Genomic DNA, 22,099 nt, shown 5'->3' on the forward strand with positions numbered 1-22,099 from the left:
TCTGCTTTAACATTGCAGGCATCCAATATGTCAGGAATCTTTGGAGGTGCTAATGTTCCACCCAGCATATATCCTCCTGCAGCAGGTGGCTATCCTCCTGTTCCCCAGGGGGGCTTTGGACAGCCTCCACCAGGACAGCAAGCTTCTTATGGAATGTACCCACCACCAGGAGGAAACCCACCATCAGGAATGCCAGCTTATCCGGGATACCCTGGCCAGCCTTTGCCAGCTCCAGGGCAGCCACCAGTGACCTATCCAGGGCAGCCACCAGTGACCTATCCAGGGCAGCCACCAGTGCCACTACCTGGGCAGCAGCCAATGCCAAGTTATCCATCAGGCCCACCTGTGAATCCCTCTGTGCCTCCTTATTCAGGATCTACCATGCCTACAGTCATGCCTGGAACAGTAAGGACTTCAGTGTTTTACTCTCACTCCATTGCATGTTTTCTCTGCATAAACCAGAAGCTGTCAAGACTAGAACTGGATATATGAGCAAAAGAAAATGATAGGCTCATTTCAGGTGGAAACACTACAAGTATAGACTGACTGAAAATAAACCTCATTTCACCCAACTGTCCAAAATAAAATTCCAGGGGCAAGTTTTAAATCTTGATTACATCAAACTTTTTCTAGCAGTAACTTCGAGGCAGATGCAGTGTCTTGTCCCCCCTGAATTTTCTTATTGTTGGAATAAGAGTGAATCAGCTAGCAGTGGTGTACTGACAGGGGAGTGGGAGGGTGCTATGGCACCTGCCAGGGTGGGGGTGTGCCGGCCAGGCTGACATGCTGCGGTGCCTCCTGCATTTGGTGCATACACTTGGGTTGTACGCTTCTTTACCTGTTATGGATGGAAATTCCTGCCACTGCCCCTCCTCCAGTGTCTGGTGTGCCATGATGTTAATTTCCCCTCAAAAATGTCATGGGCCAAGAGAGGGGGCTCTGCACCCTGCTTGAATTGTCCCCAGGGGGTGGAGGGTTGAGCAAATGCAGGCATTGGTCTCTGGGAGCCAGAGACCCATGGTACATCACTGTCAGCTAGTTAAATTTAATTGCAATTTTATATGCTCATTTCCAGACAAGGGAAATAGCAAGAGACAGGTTAGTAATGATAGTTACTTTTCCTGAGTTGTAAAATACAATTTTCTAGTTAGTCAGTGTCTAACATGCTGATATACTTATTTAGCATAGACCGCGAGGCACAATCACTGATGCACCAGGATTTGACCCCCTGAGGGATGCAGAAGTCTTGAGGAAAGCAATGAAAGGATTTGGTGAGTTGTCTGTGGGTTTATAGTTTATGGTGAAGGTAGAATAGCAGTATTGTTTGCCATTTCTCATTGTTATATGTGCAAAGAATGGAACTCCAAGACAATCCTCCGTTCTTGAAACAGAACTTTTATCTGTGTTAGTCAATTAGGATAAAACATAGGTGTAACCAACATTATGAGTCTGTTTATATTTCTTTCCATGGTACTGGCAGTTGAGATTGGGATTAGCTCACTTGGATTATCATAGGTTGATTTAGTAGCGTATGCTCCTACATGATATATCCAAGGGTACAATTCAGCTCCATCTGAAGTCAAAGGGAATTTATCGTTTGACGTTGGTAGGAACAAAATCATAGCTTAGTAGAATGTATTGGTTCTAAAAATGTCATATACTGTTCACTGCATGTCGTATATGTGTGCTTACAGGAACTGACGAGCAGGCAATAATAGATTGTCTTGGAAGCCGTTCAAGCAAGCAAAGGCAGCAGATCATCCTGTCCTTCAAAACGGCTTATGGAAAGGCAAGTATTTCACCATAGCAGGGTGCAGATTAAAAAGAGGCTTGCTTCCATCTACTGCATTTTCTTTATCAGTGAAACAAATGGTGCCGGTGCCTGAAAAAAAGCAGCGAGAATTAAACAGTGGTGACATAGTTCACATGGGAAGACTGCCATTGACTGGTCGCCCCCATTCAGTGTTCTGGCTGTCCACCTTTCTTCCACCTTGTAATCCAGTTACGTGGTGTAGTTTTCTATGCTGTTTGTCTTTATTGTTTGATTATTACAGTCTATTACATTTGAAGGGGTTTTTTTGTAAAAGTGTTCCCTGGAATTAGTACAGAAAAACCTGGATCATTTATATGCAGGGAGTTCACAGCACATTTAATTCACATCAGGTTCCTGAATTAGGAGCAAGTTGCTTAGCTGTTTTCTGCAGTTTTTACTTCAAGTTTACACTTTGATTAGCTGGAGCTCGTTAGTGGTCATTCCATGCAGCTGATCAGAGAAACAATATCCTATGAAATGAAATCTGCAGCAAAGAGTTGGAACACCTCAGCAGTCCTGCACATGTTTGTTGCAGCTGTATATATCTCTTGATAGTTGGCAAAGTCATTTTTGCAAGGGATTTAGGTACTTATCTCAGTGAAGCATCCTCATCTTGTTATATGGTATCCTTAAATCACAAGAATTTCACATAACTGATCCTTGAACATGAAAAATGTTCTCAAGGCTGTGAGAATTGACTTGGGTCAAGGAAGCCTTTTGATTGAAGTTAAATATCTCTGTATAGTTAATGTTAAATTTAGTTATTTGATTACTTGACTTTGTTAGTGAATAAGGCCCCCTCTAAATGTTATAGGTATTGCACAGTTAACTGGCTCCCGGAGTTCAGCGATGTGCACAAAGTAGCTACACTCCATAAAAAGCTCCAACCATCTATAAAGTTAGACCTCAGAAATGCATGCTAACATTACAGGTGGTGTTTGCACATGAAGCAGGGTCTCCCCTGAGGCTGGGAGCCCTGCCAGCTGACAGGGGTGCACCATGCTTAGTGTAAGACCCCTGAGCTCTAGAGATTGCAGTAGCTGTGATCCCCAGAGTCCAGGGGTTTCCCACACCCCTGAGCCCTGTGGATTGTAGCAACTGCAGTCCACTGGGCTCAGGAGTGTGGGAAACCCCAGGACCCTGGGAATCGCAGCTGCCTTGATTGATAAGGCTTGGGGGTGCAGGGAACTGCCAGAACTGGAGGATCACAACTTGCAGTGATCTCCTCACCCTGAAGGTATGTGAACCCCTGGGGTCAGAAGGATTGCTGCAGGGGCTTGGAGGGTCTGGGGAGCAGATTGCCTCAACTGGGGTATGTTGGGCTCCTAGCCAAGGAAGCTTGCTTCTTTCCCATGCAGGGGGAGCCTGGGATCAGGCTTCCCCTACACCAGCAATAAGGCACAATGAGATTTAATACACGATCCCACAAACATGCACTGGATCCCTTGCACGTGTAGTGGGGCCTAAAATTAAGAAAAATGTCGTTTAGAGCGTGGTCTGACAATCGGTAAAAATGTGCTAGAATTGGGGTGATCTACAGCTGATTCACTCTAACTCTTGTCTCTCTACTCCACTGCAAGTGGAAGCTAAACTCTTTTCATTTAAAACCTTTTTGAGTCAAGTTTTATAGTTACATTAGGTTGGTTTCCACTATATTGGTAAAAAAAAGTAGACAGATGAAATGCTTGCATCTGTTAAGCCAGTACATTCTCCCAAATAACGAGTCTCTTCTCTGTTAGAGTAGTTTAGTGTTAGCATTGTTTCATAGATGACCAGTGTTGCCAATGGGAGGGCAGAACTCCATGCTGCCACTGCCTCCCGCTGTTGCTGGGCACTGCTCTGGCCAGGTGACAGCCCTGCACCCTGCCATCAGCACAGAAATCTGGGGGCGCATGTGCCCCATCCTCTCCATGCCCCTCCTATGCATCGCCTATCAATTTGTCCGCAGTGCTAAACTACAACAATTTGGTGTTAGTATTTGTTAAGCCACGCAGTCACTTTTTGTTTTGTTTTCAATCAGGATTTGATCAAAGATCTTAAATCTGAACTCTCAGGCAACTTTGAGAAGACAATCTTGGCAATGATGAAGAGTCCTATAATGTTTGATGCTTATGAAATAAAGGAAGCTATAAAGGTTTGTTTGGGAAATTAAACTTTTAATATGACAGGAGTTGTTTGAGCTGATGTCATTTCAGTTAATAAAAATGAGTCCGGCATGCTTAAATCCACTCCATAAATTTGTCTCTGGATTGTGTCTCATTGTGGTTTATATCTCATCTCTTAAGTTGATAACAAAGTGAATCCGTTCCTGAACCTGTTTCCATAGAATACATTCACCACATAATATTATAGACTCAAGTTGGAGCAGAAATCAAGAGCTGAATTCTAATCCTGATTCTGTCATTACCTTGCTGTCTGTGTTGGTAAGCTGCTAAAGCCAGCATTTTAAAAATCACCTACTATCATGCAGCACCCAGCTTGAAGCATGTTGGGCCTAATTTGGAAAGCCACTGAACACTATTTTGTACATCCAGTTTCCTTTGAAAATTAGGTCCCTAGATATGTTCACTCCAAAAAATTACCTATTGCTTTCAAAACTTTTGGCTAACCTTTAACCACAGTTTCCTCCTTCAGCAAAATTGGAACATGTTTTCCCATCTCATTATATATTTCCCATTGGAATCATTAAACTATGCAAAACATTGTAATAGTAGCAGGTATTTTTATCTCAAATAAATCCAGTGTTTTAGAAACATATTTTTCATCCCAAAACAATATTTTAAAAATTAAAACTTCACATATATGAAAAATTTCTGTTTCAGATTGGAAACTGAAATAATAAACACTTAAATTTCTATGTTTATTAGTACCTTATATATAAAAATTTCTCAGCTGCAGAGGAAAAGCAGGTTGTTCAAGGAGATGAAACAATAGTTAATAAAATTAACAACACTCAGAAATCTATAGTTCTTTAGAACTATATAATTTTTCTGAAATATATTTAAAACTGCATTTCTAAAATATATATTTGCTATAAATCAAATATATAAACATCTTTAATAAAATATGACACTTGGATCACTTTTATGCACTTACCTGTTTTTGATTTTTGTTCACTTGTTTTTTTGTTTTGGGGAGGGGGGTGTTTAATTTTCTCAGGGAAAATCATCCTTTTGATTTCTGTATTCTGAAGTTCTATATTACAAGTGATGTGAAGCGTTCAGGTTAGCTATTTCTTACAGTATTTCTTTGTTTTGTATCATCCTTGGTTTGATAATATCTCAAGTGCTTGTGTATATGTTTATTTTTCTCCTTTTCCCCTACTCTTTCTATAGGGTGCTGGCACAGATGAAGATTGTCTAATTGAAATCCTAGCTTCTCGCAGTAATGAGCACATTCAAGAACTCAGCAGGGCATACAAAACAGGTTGGACTTTCTACTGTCTTAGATTTTTTCTGATCTGCTGCCAGAACACATTTTCATAATAGAAATATAAAACAAATTTGAGGTGTACACTAGGTATTTCAGGCTTTAATTACCATCTACTTAAGAAATGAGCAGCTGGATATAATAACTGTATATCTGTATTTCAGAATTCAAGAAAACTCTGGAGGAAGCCATAAGAAGTGACACATCTGGACACTTTCAGCGGCTTTTAATTTCACTTGCTCAGGTACTTGCATGTGTGCTTTGAGGTAACACTCATAACAGACTTTGGTTAACGACAAAGCAGATGTATTAATCTTGGTATATTTTATTTCTCACAGGGAAATAGGGATGAGAGTACAAATGTTGACATGTCACTTGTCCAAAGAGATGCTCAGGTTAGTAGGAAGTCTATCTCATCTTTGTATCTGAAGTTTTAGTTGCAGTTCCTGATGCATTTACTATGATATGTGCCACTAAAGCTGGGTAAACTGAGTTGTGACTAATTTATTTTTAGCCATTCTGTTATTACTACAAAATGTCATTGCTACTGTTGTTCAGTTGGATTCTGTAATAAATATTTTCTTTTGAGCCTTTTTAAATATTACTTCTAAAAAAAAGTAACTCCTGTTCAAGATGGTAGATAATTGATTTTAGGTTAGTAATTTCCTTTCTGCAACACATTTATGCCTAAAGAAAAAAACTGGACTGAATATCTGCCACCAGAAAATGTGTGGTCTGTTGGAGAAAGCCATTTCTGTTGGGGTGGGTTCAACACGCCTAAGTTTTTTAAATGCTTTTTCAGAGCAGAAGCAAATTGTTCTTCCCAACTGCTGCAGTATCTCTAGCTCAAAGCGTGTTAATTTGGGGATTATGCAGCCAGGAGATGCTTTGATCTAATAATACGTTACCGTTTTATAATGTTTATTAACTGATTATCTAGGAGAAGTAAGCTCTTTATACCAAGGGAACCCTGGTATATTATAAATAGCAATATCACTTCTTTTCTGCAGGGGTGTATTTTGTCCTGAAGGTAAGAGAAGAAACACAAGCCTTTCAGGAAGTGTTGAAAAGCATCTTAGGATGAAACCTGAAACAAAACCATGTCACTGGCAAAATTTACTTGCGCTCACTTGAACAAATGAATGTTCTTTTCTTGGTGTAGGGTTCAGTCTGGAGCTGTTGTGATGAAGCATTCAATGGAATGTATAGATACAAATAATAGTCATATTAATCCACCTAAAGACTAGAGCTAGTCCTACTCTAGCTAGTCCTACACTTCTGTTTAGTAGTAGTATTCAGAGGAAGGGATGAGTGTGAAAGGGGAAAAATATTGAAGTGCACAGATAACAGGTTTGTGACAGGAAAAGCCAGCTAGCCAGCTTAGGAAAAACCAACTAATGAAGTGTGATTCTCTTTTGTGTTTAGGAGCTATATGCTGCTGGAGAGAACCGCCTAGGCACTGATGAGTCCAAATTCAATGCCATTCTTTGTGCCAGGAGCAGACCTCACCTAAGGGCAGGTAATGGTATCTAGACTTCCTAAATGTGTGCTTAGGAACTTATGGTAAATAGATTTTGTTTTACTTTATGCCTCTCCTTGCATAAAGATAAAAATAGAGTGAATGTAGTCCTGAGTGTCATAGGAGGGTAATGATATTGCTTCTAAAAATGGTTTTCATTGTATTGATGACATTCCCTGAATAACAGCAGGGGAGTCTCTTGGTCTGTCCTTCTCTCATTAAAAAAACAAACCAAAACCTAGTATAGAGGTTCATTTGTAAATAGTTCTTTTGTGAAACAGTTGCAAAGTTCTTGCTTTAATTATGGGTGTTTACATGTATGCATGCACGCACTCCTTTGTGACAGTCATATCAGTAATGTACAATTTTTCTTTACAAAGCTTGTAATTGTCATACACACTTCATGCTTCTTTTGAACTGCAAATACTGGGTGATCTTGGATAGGTTTGGGGTAGGTGAATTGTCTTTTAAATGCCACTATCAACTAGATTTCCTTCAGTTACCAAATTAATAGTGCCTCTGGTTCTGTACCTCAGCACAAGTTTTCTGCGTTCTCTCTTACTTAGAAATATTACCACCCTTGCTACCTGAGATACAGCTGCAGTGTATGTCAGGAATGGGGAAGAGCTTTAGAGTACACAAGTTGACACTAGTATCTAGCTTTTAATTACCACCCAGTCTGAGCAGGAGTGCCCTAATAATACCAACTATTGCTGCCACCTATTGATCAGAATGTAGCAGAATTTAATTTTAACATAAAGGCACAGGTACAGTGTTTCAGAACATCACTCTGATTTCAGATGAATTTTAGTATCTTTCATTCCCTCGTCCTCAGAATTAAAGTTTCATCCTGATCACTGAAAGTAGTCTTCTGCCACGAACAAGTCTCCCTTGTTCATGGTATAGAAAAGAAGTCTGTGTAGACACTTTAGACTTCATTTGTCATTTGGGTTTCTATAACAATGTGCCCAGGATAGATAAGAGATGCAGAGAAGAGGATCATTTTTTCATTCCTGATCATCCTAGGGAACATGTTGCTCACAAGCAAAAAAGCAGCAAGCAATTTACTGTAGCCTTAAAGATCAGCATTATCTGGTCTGTGTTGTCACACTTTTATAAAATGAATGGATAAGGGAATTTGTGAGTAGGATATAAATCTTTTTGTACTGGGATTTTCAAAGGAGTCTTGCAGCGTTAGCTGTTAAGTTGCCAGTTCAAAGCCAGTCCTAACTGGCAAAGACTAAAAACTTGTTTCCATGTGACTAATAATTTCAAAGAGGTCAAAATGGAGAGTGAAGAATAAACAATCTTCCTACAGCTGTGCATCTCAGTCTAGGAACAGACATGGCATTTGTCCCTGAACACATTGTGCTTGTGTTTTGTCTTGGAACAGAAATATCCCAGGATTGGCATGTACACATACCACACTTTTTAAAATGGGGTTTAGCAAGCAGTTAAATGCACTGCTGTTTTTCAGCTATTGATTCAATGTTGCAATCCTGGGATAACTGTTCAGATGTACTTTGCCATGTTCTGGGATAAATTGGTACTACTTATCCCATAAACCTTTTTAGGATTTATCCTAGAACAATGGACTTGGATGCCTCTGATTGTGCTTTATCCTGGAATAAAATGACTTATCCCAGGACAAACGTGGCATCTGTTTCTCATCTCTAGGACAGAGTACAGATACACTGGCAAGACAACACAAATATATGACTGTTCATTTTTTAGCGTTTCTGTGGTTAAGGAAACACTTTGACCACCAAGATTATTAGTTCTCCAGCTTGAATGAGCATTCAATACAAACAGTAATTTAAAAAAATAAAGTTTTAAAAGATAAGTAAAAAATGGTTTATAATACAGGTGTTTTCTAAATCTTTTAGAAACAGTTTGACTCCCGTATATAAAACTGGCCACAGATACCTGTTCCATACATGCTGCAACACTAAATATAGTTCCTCCATTAGAGATGCTGTTTCCTATGTTTTTGAAGAAACAAAATCAAGATAGGGACATATAAGCCAGTACCTAGCTGCATATATTTAATCCTGCATGGGTAACTCTACAGGCAGGGCAGAAAAGAGTAAAAATATACAGCCTAAAAATGGGGCAGAACAAGTGGGTGATACCTCCTCAAAGGCCAGAGCTTAGGAAAAACTTTAGTGCATTAAAAATTAACATGCATACCAGGAAAGGATTTAAACTGAGTTCTATAATCAGTGTCATTTTAGAAGTAGCTTCCAAATATGAAAAGAATATACCTGCCCAGCATGCATCAAAGCCACCTCCCTTAAAGGGTTGATTGTTAAAAACTTCCTCTTTTCTATGTAGTTTTCAGCGAGTACCAGCGGATGTGTAACCGTGATATTGAGAAGAGCATATGTCGGGAGATGTCTGGGGACTTGGAAAGGGGCATGTTGGCAGTAGGTATGTTTCTCATTTTTGTTTGATATTTATATTAGTAGTTTTAGCAGTGATGATGGTGGTGGAATGAACTGCTTTTGTTTTGTTTTTTCTATATATTTTATATATCTTTATTTTTTAATGTATTTTTTTGGTACTGCAGAGGTTGCTTTTTATGAAGGTAACTCAACCTGTGTTTTCATTTTTCTGCCTCCTTGTTGAACTTTCTAGAGAAACTGCCTGCAGGTACTAAAACAAGACAAATAACTTGTGTGGGAAGGAAGGGTGAGGTTTCCTCTGAACAGCCTTGGGATTTAAAATGCATTAAACTAAAGGGTAATTATTTTCAGAAGAGCTAATCACTTTTAGGTGCTGCTGAAGTCTAAGAGACTTGGGTATCTTCAGTACTCTTGAACTTGCAGCCAAATATATCACTTAACCGTATGCTGCTAAATCCTTCCAGTTTGGCTATTGTATATTGATTTCAAGGGTAAGGATTGTATCAGAATACCATTGAAGTCCATAGAGAGTCTCCAAGTGATTTTCTTGGGCTTTGGATGAGAGCCCGTTTTGTTGAACAGCCATTTAGGTGGGTTAAACCTTCACAAATTAGAATAACTGTGCTTCCCCTCTGTAAAGGAGTTTGGTAAGTCTATTTTACTTTCACCTCTGCTTTGTTTTACCCCTTTTTAACAATTGCCTGTTATGAAACTGTTTTCCCTACCCTTTTTTTTTTTTTTCATTTAATGTGGTCTAGTGCTGACAGACTGGGACGCAATGATAAAAATGTATGGTCCGAGTCTGTTCTGGCTGAAATCAAGAGCAAAATGCCAGCTAGCTTGAATGATAGGAAACTCAGGTCACTTGTTTGTGCTATGATAAAATTGCAGGCTCATTTTATGAATGTTTCAAAAGTTACTTTCTGTTTAAAATATTCTGTTCAGTCCCTACCTCGTGCACAGATACTGCAAGTATCTTGCCTTCCTTTCCTAATAACAGATTTTTAAAATGTAGTTTTATGAGTGATTGCTCTCAGTATAAGTTAACTTTGCTTACATTTTTTTTCTTTTTGGCCAAGTTGTCAATACAATGGTCTTTGTACGGTCAAGAGAGTATAATCACAATGGGCATGTCAACACTGAAGGACTGCCTGTGGGGATGCCAATTAACTAATTAATCCAGAGGGTCTTTAATCCTATATGACTCACAGGTAGTTGGGTTCAGGGGCATTAAAGTAAGTTAATTTCCCTGAGCATTGACCTACTGCCTGACCCCACTCAGAGTTAGAAAGAGTAGCTACACACTACAACACAGGTAGGTTTCATAGATTTCATAGACATTAGGGCTGGAAGGGACTTCGGGAGATCATTGAGTCCAGCCCCCTGCCCAAAGGGCAGGAAGTCAGCTGGAGTCATAGGTCATAGGTTGAGCAATATAAGGTGTATTGCACAACAAAACCCGTGCAACAACTACCTGATGCAATATTCCCGGAACACCTGAGCCGCAACACAACAAAATACATCCGATGAGACAATAACCCAATGCACACCCCAAACCCAGTGTCCCTGGTCACACAGCCAGTCAACTACACATTACAGTGAGCTTCAGTCACTACACGGTTAACTGCTGTGCAACTTCACAGGCAGCCTAGAAACCATAGATGGCCAATGAGAACACTCTGGGCCTCAGTCAGCAGGAGAAACCCTCTGACAGTCCCTGAAGATTTCTAGCTTTTCCCTGCTTAGGTACTCAGCACCTCAAATAGGGAAAGTGTGATACTTTACCCAACTATAGCTTCCCGACGACCAGGTCACAGCAAGGAATCTGCACTTGATGAACTCCCGCACTCTGAGAACCCTGAGTCAGAACTATCCAGCTAGAGTGAGAGCGAGCTCCAGCCCGAGCCCCTGCTGGCTGCTCTGGACAGGATTTGTAGCCTTCTAATCACACCATCTGTCACTCACCCAATGGTCCAAACATCGCCCCTTTCGCTATACCCAATCAAATTCAAATCTGGGCAGTACTTAAAAGAATCAATCGATTCAAACTATTTCAACTCAATACAAGAAACATTATCATAACTTCCTTATTAATTGACATATCAACATTGATAAACAGTTGCATTACCATTATACATGGCGCATGCCCAGACCTTAAAAGTAGGTCATGACTTCATCATGGTTGAGAATTCAAACCCTCTAGAAACTTCTCATCTCTAGTCATATGGCGCATGCGTGGAGTTTCACTGTTCTACAACACGAGACACTTTACTGTGCAGTAGACTAATCTACTGTGCAGTAGGGTCACGGTCTACGCATGCAAAGCACTTACTGCTCAGTAAATTATACTACTGCACAGTTAACTAATATCTGTAAATATAGATACTAATGTAACTGCATGGTAGTTACTGCATAGTGTTGCATTTGTCCTGCAAACTTGCACCTGGTCAGCCTAGGCAGCAAGGGGCCATGGGATGGGGAGCTCTCTGCCCCCCTTCCTAGCTCCCAGTGCAGAACTGGGAGATGCAGAGAGCAAGCAGGATCTGGGAACCTAGCTGCTGTTCACTCTCTGGAGCAGCTCTGAAGTTTCTAGCTCTAAGCAGCATAGAGCTGCTCTGAAGAGTGAGCAGAGGCAGGCTTCCCAGCCCCCATTCATGCTCCAGATTTCCCAAATTGGTGCTGCACTGAGCTGCTCCAGGGGGCGGGTGGAGGCTCGCAACCCAAGCGGGGCAACTGCCAGCATTCCCTGTGCCCTTGCGCTTGGCAGGGGGCTGGCAAGAAACTGTCCCACAAGTGGGGCACCTGCCAGCAAGCCCCCTGCTGAGTGGGGGGAACAATGGGGCTTGCTGGTAGGTGCTTGTGGAACAGTTCTTGGTCAGCCCACTGCTGAGCAGGGAGGGACCTGCCAGGCAGGACGCTTGCTAGCAGCTGCCCCACACCTGGGACAGTTCCCGGCAAACCCCCTGCCAGGCAGGGAAGCCCCAGCTTGCAGGGGGCTTGCTAGCAGCTGTGTCCTGATGTACATGGGGTCAAGAGAGCTCTGTTGGCTACAGTGGCAGCTGTCTCCTGGCTGATGTGCACGGGGCCAGGAATTAGCTGCTGCTGCAGCTGGCAGAGCTCTCCTAGCCCCATGCACATCTGGACTGGCCCCTGTGCCCCTTGCCAGTCCTCAGGCTAGCATCTGGGGGAGCTTGGAGCTCTCCCTGGCAGCTGCAGGGGGCAGAGCAGGGTGGGAGCAGCCCTGTGCCAGGCTGCTGCCAACAGGTTGCACCTGTAGTATTTTACTGCACAGTAAGCCTAAAGCATATTAATAGCAGGTGTAGATGCACCCAGTGAGATTTTTTTTTTTTCTGCTTTTTGCCATGATTGATACACTCACATTATATCTGTTGAGTGCTAACTGAAAGCCAGACATACACAATAGAAATAATAGCTTTTGGGTTGTATTGTGTTTACATGTTACCACTGTATAACTGATAACTACTAAGCCTCATATTCACACTGAAAGATAATACATTAAAAAATCCAACCAGAACAAATAATGTTTACTTCTCAGCCTAGCTCTTGCAACCTAATCCTTATGGGGAGAACTTTTACCCAACATAGTGTTGACTTTAGAAAACTAGAGGATGCCTCCCACATAGAAGTAGGTATGGGATAGGGGCCATTGAGTACAAGCAAAGCAATAATCCTTTACAGAGAGAACATAATAGCATTAACATTCAGTAAATAACTTAATCATCTTGTACTGATTCACTTTTAATGCATATATCAGCCTTTACCCCCTGCTGTGATCTGTGTTGCATGCCTTATGTGCAAAAAATCTAATTGAAAATATTTGTTTTCTTTGGTTTTATTTTCTTTAAAGCTTGCTGGACTGTACAGATGGTAATTTAGATCAAACTTAAAAATATCTTGGAGTGCGAGTGAACTATTTTAACTCGGTGTAGTAATCAGAACACATGCATTTCATGTTGTGTCATTGTTCTCTGTTTTGAAGTGAGTGGTGCACATCCTGGACAACTATGTTAACTGCTGTCTCTCTCATCTGTATCTTCTTCAATTAAAAGAATACAGTAAAATCTCTGCTATATGGCATTTAACTAACCAAAACACTAAATTAACCATAATTTTAGTAGTGGGCTGCTATGCCACTTTGCTGCCTGCTGTGCCACTCTGAGGGTGCACAGGTGGGGTATCTGAGTATGCGCACCCCTCCCGCTTGCTGCAGCAGCTTGCGGCTGGGTGCCCTGGCATTTGGAGTGGCTGACTATTATGGCATTTTTATCTGTATACTGTTTTATTCTTTATAGACTATGTTATTATAATGTATTATACACTAATTCTTTGAAAATTTGCACAACAAGTATGGCACTGTCTTCCTTGAGTATAACTTGGATAACCAGAATTTTTAGATAACCGCCCCCCCCGCTCATTCCAGATAACAGAGATTTTACTGTAATTACAATTTTTCTATAGAAATATGTATTGCTATAAAATAAAATAGCTACTTTTTCATATTTGACCATTATGTTTTACCCCAATCTTAATTGGTTGACGTTCATGGGTTTTTTTTTCCTCTCCATATAATATTCTTATGAGGGGGATGTATGGATAGATTCTGCACAGTTTGCTTTAGACTGCATGATTGTTTATGCATATCAAATACCAAATCAATGTGAATAAATCTGTTGGGATAATGGATGGGATTTTTGTGAGCTTGATTTTGATTTAGTCTCTTAAACATCTATTTCCTGTGTAAAGCAGGTTTAATGTAAATTCCAGTCATTTTATGTTAAATGAGTAAAGAATTCCAAAAGTCCTAAGGTAGCTGGCTGTGGTTAATAATAATAAGTAAAAATTAAAAAGGAAGAAAAAGGATGCTGAGATTGTCAGAGGGAAAACTAAAACTAATTAGGTTCCAAAATAAATTGAAGTCTTTGGAAGGTTCTGAATGTTCAGCATTACGGTAAAGATGTCCCTTAATTAGGATCTAAGAGTACTTTTACATGTGCTCTGGGGGTGGGGAGGTGGTGTTTTAACTGGAGGGGCTTCAAGAGCTGTTCTAATTAGAGTGCTGCAGTGTCTTGTGTATCAGTGCCCTTTAAAAATGGCAGCGATGGCACTTGAACTAAAGCTTGAATGCAGGTATTACCACACTCCAGCAGCCTCAGTTAATCCAGTCTGCTCTGACACGCTGTAATTACACGTTCTTGTACAGGCACCATAGGAGCCTAACTTTATGCACTTACTCTTGAAAATTTTCACTGTAGTAAGATAATTTCATTTTGATTTGCTAGTATAATTTAATATCAAATCCTATTTTACACCTGTTTTCCAGAACAAGTAGAATACAAACTCTGTATGGCTTTGTGTCCGCATCATTCCATCTAAGGACCTGTAACTTGCTACCTCTTTCTGGGTGGATCAGAGTGGCTATTAGTTGCATGTGTTAGCTGGCTTAATACTATGCCATGCAGTGTTCTAAAACCCTATTGTTGGTATTCTTTTGTTATAAAAACCCTAGCTTTACCAGCTGGAGTGAAACCAGCTGTGAAGCTTTTGAAAAGCTTGAGTATTGACAGTACAATAAGAGACTAGAAAGTTGTGAGAATAGTATGCATCTGACCAGGCCAGCTGCTCCTTGGGACTTGTAGGACAAGACACTGAATTTAGACCTGAATCTTGCAGAATTTCTCAGACTGAGAGAGGCCAGGGAATACGTAGTTTTGCTCCCCAACTTTAGTCCCATAACTAGACCAAATCTGCTGATCCAAAGAGGCATTCCTAGCATGGAAGTTATGTATTTCCTAAAAGAGAAAATGAAAGTCATAGGAGTGTTAAATGATGGCCTCACAGTAACCTTTTTGATTATAAAAGGACAGGCTTAGCCTTGCAAATTAAAAGCTTGTATTTATGGGATGTGTAGGTGATAGTAGCATCGGTCATATATTTTTACAAAGATAAAACAAATGTCTGCTTCAGAACAAGCTCACTAAATACAGCTAGCTGTATTTAGCTGTAACTAACCTGTTAATAAATTTTTATTTTGCAGTTAAATGCCTCAAAAATACTCCAGCATTCTTTGCTGAAAGACTCTATAAAGCTATAAAGGTAGGTCCCTGTAGCCAAGAGTGTTTAAATTTGTATATCATTTTTTAAAAGCTGATAGCTTAAATACCTTGGATTTACTGAAACATCGTTGTATAATAGTAACAATGATAATATTGTCATTACCATTATCATCATTATTAGGCTGTGCAAAATTTTGGCAGCCATTTTCATTTTGGAGGTGTTTTGGCCTGTTTTGGCACCCAAAACGCCGAATCCAAAACAAAATGGAAGTGTCCCAGGGCCCGAGAAAGCAGGGAAAACTTACCGTGAAAGTGGGACAAGAGAGACGCCACGACGGAGGGAGAGTCCGTGCGGCTCGTACAGCTGCGGCCGGCAGCTGACGATGACGTCAGACGCTGGCCGGCGGATTTAAAAATGGCAGCTGCTGCTCCGGAGGCGGTGGATAGCAAGGGGATCAAACAGCTGTCTGCGGGATGAATGGCGAAGAGCCAGCGTGCCGGAGAGGACGGTGGCCCGGAGAGAAGGAACAACGACTGGATCGCTAGCGGATAGATCTCAATGTGCTAGATCGGGTGAGCAAAGAAAGATTGAGGCCCCCTAAGAGGATTCAGAGCACCCCGAAGTAAGTGCCGAAGCGGTGGGCGTGGGAATTGCTGAAGAGGGGCGAGAGGCCGAAGGATCACCTGGTGGGAGAGAGATCGGGGCGGGATCGCCGCCGAGAATAGAGGACGCTGATTGAAGGATAAAGGGTGCAGCTCTAAACAGCCGGGAGGCATTACTCCCGGGCATGATGATAGGGTGCTGGTGGTGGGTCAGCGAGGTAGTCAGTACAGTAGAACCCCTTTGAGGAGGCACGTAGCTCACGGTGTGTAGGGTGATGGGTCTGTGGTGAAGTATCTATTGTAGTAGGGCTAAGGCGCCAATACAGGCTGGCGCGAAGGAACCGACGTCAGGGTAGGAGTGACCCAAGGTTTTTGGGGAAAACTCGCAGACGAAGGCTGCTATAGAAGCCTGCAGGGCCATCAGTGAGCAGGCACAGGGAAGTGGAGGCCACAGGTGGCGTGAGGCCAGGGTGTAGGGGTGGCAGGAGCCCCAGGTGTAACCGACGAATCAGACCCAGGCCACTGAGGGACCCGTGAACTAGCCCCGCCCCACTAGTGTAACAGCAAGTTGTGGCAGGCGAGAGCAGGGTTGGTGACTCGGGAGGACGAACGACCACGGTAACACCCACGCCCAGTAAAGGGAGTGGTCACTGACACGGAGAGCCAGGGTCCTAGTAGTGACTCACGAAGGCCCGTCGGGGACAGGAAGGCTCCAAAACATCTTCAAAACAAAACCATCCAAAACGTTTCATAAATGTTTCGGAGGCAGGTTTACGGGAAATAGAAACTCAGAAGAGGGAGGGAAGGACTGCTCTGATATTGACATCTGTAGCTGGCCAGTGTTTGTCCCTGAGGTCCTTTCCAATCTCAGTGCTCTGGGGGTGGGACAGAGAAACAGCATATAAGGCTCTGTGTGAGGCCTTTCTCTCCCTTTTGTGAGCAAAAAGTCTGGAAGCAACATCTCGTGAAAGGTACTGGCTGGCTGCAGTGACCGGCTTCTTAGTCGATCTCCTGCTAGTTCCTCTTTTTGGAAAGGATTGGCTACACCTTTCCAATATATTATAGAGGCAAGATCTAGTAAGCAGATAGAAGACGATATAGTGAAGATAAGTTATAGTGAAATAAACAGATAGAAGAAGAATAAGATATAGTAAAGACATAGAAGATGTAGATTACACGCACACGCACACACATGCATGCATTGGGTACATTCCCAAGGTAAGCAAGGTCACCCAGAGCATTGGGGAGATGCGTGCTCTGCATGGCCAGCCCTTCTCCTTAGTTGAGCAGCCAGGGTTCAGGCAGCTCATGGCCCCATCCTACCGCATGCCTGTATGCACCACCTTCAGCAGGATGGTGGTGCCCTCCCTGTATGAGGCATGCAGGGAGTGCTTGAAGGAGGATCTGTGCAAGGCAGGTCCACAGGTGGCCTTACACTTCACCTCGGACATCTGGAGCAGCCAGGGTGGGATGGAGATCATTCCTACCTCTCCCTCATAGGGTACTGGTGCCATCAGTCAGGCTGTCAGTGGGCTCTCCTTCAAGTGGAGATGATGGATGAGTCCCACACAGCAACCAAGATCATGGGGCCATGAACTGCATGGTGCAAGGGTGGCTTGTTGGTGAGGGTGAGCTCACCCACAGGTTCATGGTCACTGACAATGGGACCAATATGGTCAAGGTGGTGTGTGATGCCAACCTTGTTGGCATGCGCTGCGTGACATACAAGTTCCACCTCATTGTCAGGGATGCCTTGGAGGGAGACAGAGCTGCTGATGAGGGCACCATCACAACCAGCCAGCTCATTTCAAAATGCAGGAAGGTGGTGGGCTACTTCTACTAGTGCATCAAGGGGGGGCAAGATGCTGTGGGACAAACGGAAAGAGTTGAGTGTCCCGCAGCACAAAATCATGCAGGATGTGGAGCTTCGGTGGAACTCCACATACCTGATGCTCAAAAGGCTGGTTGAGCAACAGAAGGCCATCCATGAGATTGTGATCAGAGGCCCCATTAACAGAATTGAGTGGGATACCATCTCCCAGATCTTGGTAGTCCTCAAGCCATTCCTCAAGACCACCAATACCATCAGCACTGGCGATGCCCTCCTTAGCCAGGTGAACCCTGTAGTGAGGGAGCTTCAGAACTAAATGGAGAAGTTCCAGGGGATCAGTGTTCCTGGCTAGGGCAAGCCACTGTCACCAGAGGTGGAGGCACTGGTGAAGTGGTTGAAGGATGGCATCAAGAAATGGCTGGATCCCTTGAGGTCCATTACGGTCCCTGTGCTGGCGGCCATCTGCAACCCGAGTGTGAAAGGGAGCATGCGCCAGCAAAACCCTTGACCGCTGAACGGAGGTGCTGGTGAACAGGATCAGGGAGGCAGAAAGGTAGAGACAAGGGGATGTGGAAGAGGGGGATCCACTGTCCCTTGCCAGCACTCCATCCATGAGCCAGTGTCCTCCACCACAGGCGCTGCCACTGTGGGCCAAGGGCATGGCTTCCATGTTGGAGTCCAGAGGCACCAGACCCCAGCATCAGGCAGGTAGCGCTGAGGCCTTGGTGGCTACCTATCTCACCAAGGACGTGGAAGCGCTGCTATGTGACCACTTGGCCTACTGGGCAAACCGCAGCCAGATGGGACAGGATCTGGCCACAGTTGCCCGGGAACACCTGTCCTGTCCACCAACCAGCGTTCCAAGTGACAAGCTATTCAGCATTGCTGGGGATATTGTGATATTCCACCGCACCTCCTTGGATCTTGGTGTGGTGGAGCAGCTGGTGTTCCTCAAGATGAACCTCCCGCTGCTGGGGTTCCCCAACTTCATGTGCAGACAGAGTGAGTGCCACTATTCTCACTCCATCCGCACCTATTTCCTTTTTATTTATTTTTTAAACTATTTAATGCCCTGCTCTCAGAGCTGGAGGGGACACTCACTGCATCACCAACCAGCAAGGGAAGAACATGTCCCTGCTGAGCTCCCGTGCCAGGATGAACTTGGAGGTATGAGCTGGGGCTGTGGGGAAGGAGGAGGACCCAGGTCCTGGGCATGACCTGAAACTTCACCCTGCCGGGGCTGGAGGCCTGGTGGGACTGCTGGTGGTGTGCCAGCACCCAAGAAATGCCAGGACTGCAAACTTCCTTGGTGAAAGGTGGATAGGAGGTGCCTTATAACATCCAGCCACCACACTACAGCCCTAGCTAGGGGAAGCCCAGACCTGTGAGAACTTTGAGAGGCCTGAGGCTTGCTGGCTGCAGTACAGTTCAGGTGATCTTAGCTGCCTGGGATGCCATCTGTGAAGTATGGGCTGCAGTGTTAGGGAAGGTATGGAGCTGCAGAACAGATGCATGTCACCGCAGACATCAGGGTTCTAAATGGGCAGCCTTCTTCCTGGGAAACATCTGAATCAGTTTTCCATCAAGTTATGACGTGGGTAATTGGCCCAGAAACAGGTGAGCAGGCTGAGATTTCACCTACACTGGGAAGGCCCCCTGCTCTTCCTGGATGGAATGAATAGTGAAGAAGCCAGAGGCTGGCATGCAATACAAGCAAGAAAGTCAGTTAGTGAAACTGTAAATTGAGGTGTCAGGGGGTGAGGGACAGGCTGAAGGCAGGGCAGGGAGGGGAAGGAGAATGTAGCAGGTAAAAGCACTGGGAAAGCCCCCAGTTACAGGCTACCATCCCTGCTGGTTTGATCCCACTGCACCTTACCACAGTCACATGTCACAAGTTTTGCTTTGAACAGTTTGAGGTGCAGTTTCACAGAAACCCCTGCACTTGTCTCCTTGAAACGTGGCAGGCTTTGTGCCCTCAGAAGTGGCTACCATTGCTGCAATTTTCATCTGAACGAGGCAAGAAATTACAAAGTTATAGGCGTTTTAGTGATTCCCCATTATAGCCTATGACCAAATCACCAAAACAGTGTCTAAACTCTGAAACGGATTCAGCCGAATTGAAACAGAACAGTGATCTGAAACACCAAAATGAATCGCTGTCCTCCAAAACAGCCAAATCTGAAGCTGAAATGAGGCAGCTGTTTCGCACAACCCTAATCATTATCATTGTCATTATATAACAATGATAATATAATTGGATTTGTTCAGTTACTATGAAAGGATAGAATAAAACTAATTTACCCAGCATTAAAGATTAAATTCAACTCAGTACAGGCTGTTAATGGTGTTGCCAGGCTCAGATGGGCTTGAAAATACTAGGATAGACTTACTGTAAAGCAATATATTACTGGTGGTTCTTTACAAAAAGTGTTATCAAAGTTGTATGGGGGATTTTTTGTTTTTGTTCTTTTGGATATGTTTTTTTGTTTTGTTTTTCTTTCTTTTCCCCCCTATGGTTATAAATATAGCCATACAAGTAAACCCATACCGTAATTATTTTGGTTGTGTCCTAGAGTGTGTTTTACCACAATTCACTTGGGAGCAGGAGGGTGTCTGCTAACCTACTGCCTGTCTAGCAAAGTAGTATTTCACCAAAGTGCTTGCATGATGTTGAAGTTCAATTGAGAACTGTTGCTTGCAAAACTGCAGGTGCCTTGCCCCTTTTCATGCTTTGTTACACTTCTGTTTAACATTCTCAAAGCCAGAATATGTGTCTAAAATAAAGATCTGCCCAAAACTGCAATTGTATTTATTGTTTATACAAAAGACCAAGATGAGGAAGACAAATTAGTTTGGGTGGAGCACCCTGTTTATGTAGCTATACTGCTTCTGGGCTAATATGGTATCTTTGCAGGGCACTTCAGTGTTGTGTAATATATCAGTGCTTTTGGATATAACCTGTTAGCTAACATGGGTCTCTTTACATGGTGCTTCATTGCATATACCCTTAAGTCTCTAAGCCTGATTTAAAGCAAATTTTGTTGTGTGTTACACTGGTTTGGTCCCATAGACCTTAACGAGTTGTGCTGGCGCAACTTGGTAAAAAACTTTTCTGCCCATTTAATTGTTGGGAGTTTGCATTTTTTATTAACACAATATACTGGTTTCTCTACAGGGAGCAGGAACAAAAGACAGGACTCTAATTCGAATCATGGTTTCACGCAGTGAGGTTGACCTGCTGGATATACGTGCAGAATACAAGCGGATGTATGGAAAATCTCTCTACACGGACATTACAGTAAGGCTTTAGAGTTTGGGTTTTCCTCCCATTAATTCTTGTTTGGGCCATAGAATATCACCCCACAGCTCTAGTGAAAGATGCAGTGAGTGCAGCTGACAATGCTGACAATGCTGTCTGTATTCCCAAGTAGTGTGGAACAGCTGCTATTTGGTTGTGTTTGGAGCTGCTTGCAGAAGAGTAGGAAGAGGCCTTCTGGTCAGCAAGGACAAGAAGGGTGGACTAGTTAGAGAACTAAAGTAGGATTTGGGAGACCTGAAAATCCCTTGTCTGCCACACTCCTCATGCAACTTGTATGTATTGCTTAGCCTCTACGTATTTTGTTTTCCATATGTAAAACAGGAGTAATGTTACTGTCCTACTTTACGAGTGTGATATTGTGAGATTTGAGATGCTCAAATATTATAGTAACGCAGGTTGTTTAAGTACCTGACAGAGTAGGCTTGAGCATCCTCTCCACAGATGTTGTTTTGCAAGTAGGCTAGATATGATCAGCTAGCAAATTCATTGGCATGCATTTAATGACAGGTGACATAGGCAGGCACCCCTTTCCCCAGTTCTGTGGTATCTTGGGCTGTAGTAACAGCCAAAGAAAATATTTAGCAGCTGCATACCTTGCCCATGGTCTATACAGAATAATTATCTTCCCCTTAGCTGATGCTCATGTAGACTCTCTATCTTGGGTTTGGATGCTTTTCCTTTAATGTGTAAACCTAAATAAAAAATGAGAGGCAATATTTGTGCTTGATTGTTAAAAACAGCTTTTACATGGTGGTAGGAATTGCCAGTGTTAATAAATATTTAATATCCTTGAAGGTCAGAGAGGGACGTGGCAGTTCAGGTTACTAGCCTGTATTGTTAATAACATGGCAGAGCACAGTGTGAAATGTACATGTGTTTGCATGCACACACACACACACATAAATCGCATGCATGTTTAAGCATAGGTGAAAATTTCCTTGAACAGGATTAAGTTCTAATTCTTACCCCCTTTAATGTGTAACAGCCCTCAGCTGTCACAAGGTATGTAAAGATACTTTCTATAAGCTTCTGTCATTTAACATGTTGCAGATATGGTTATGCTTTCAGCCTACACATAGTGTCTTGTACTTGTATACTGAAGTAAA

At 42.8% G+C, this 22,099-nt stretch overlaps 1 protein-coding gene across 1 annotated transcript in view; it reads left to right on the forward strand.

The window, feature by feature from the left end:
* The window catches only part of ANXA11 (annexin A11), a 53,247-nt gene that overhangs the window by 29,537 nt on the left and 1,611 nt on the right, over positions 1–22,099 (forward strand). Inside the window, exons 4-14 of the mRNA XM_019555978.1 lie at positions 19–405; positions 1,184–1,271; positions 1,695–1,789; positions 3,834–3,947; positions 5,149–5,239; positions 5,407–5,486; positions 5,581–5,637; positions 6,668–6,761; positions 9,096–9,191; positions 15,222–15,280; positions 20,850–20,972. Coding sequence (XP_019411523.1) covers positions 19–405; positions 1,184–1,271; positions 1,695–1,789; positions 3,834–3,947; positions 5,149–5,239; positions 5,407–5,486; positions 5,581–5,637; positions 6,668–6,761; positions 9,096–9,191; positions 15,222–15,280; positions 20,850–20,972 — 1,284 coding nt within the window. The remainder of the gene's footprint in view (positions 1–18; positions 406–1,183; positions 1,272–1,694; positions 1,790–3,833; positions 3,948–5,148; positions 5,240–5,406; positions 5,487–5,580; positions 5,638–6,667; positions 6,762–9,095; positions 9,192–15,221; positions 15,281–20,849; positions 20,973–22,099) is intronic.

This window comes from Crocodylus porosus, unplaced genomic scaffold, assembly GCF_001723895.1.
Source record: "Crocodylus porosus isolate Cpor-Errol unplaced genomic scaffold, CroPor_comp1, whole genome shotgun sequence".
In the NCBI taxonomy this organism is placed as follows: domain Eukaryota; kingdom Metazoa; phylum Chordata; order Crocodylia; family Crocodylidae; genus Crocodylus; species Crocodylus porosus.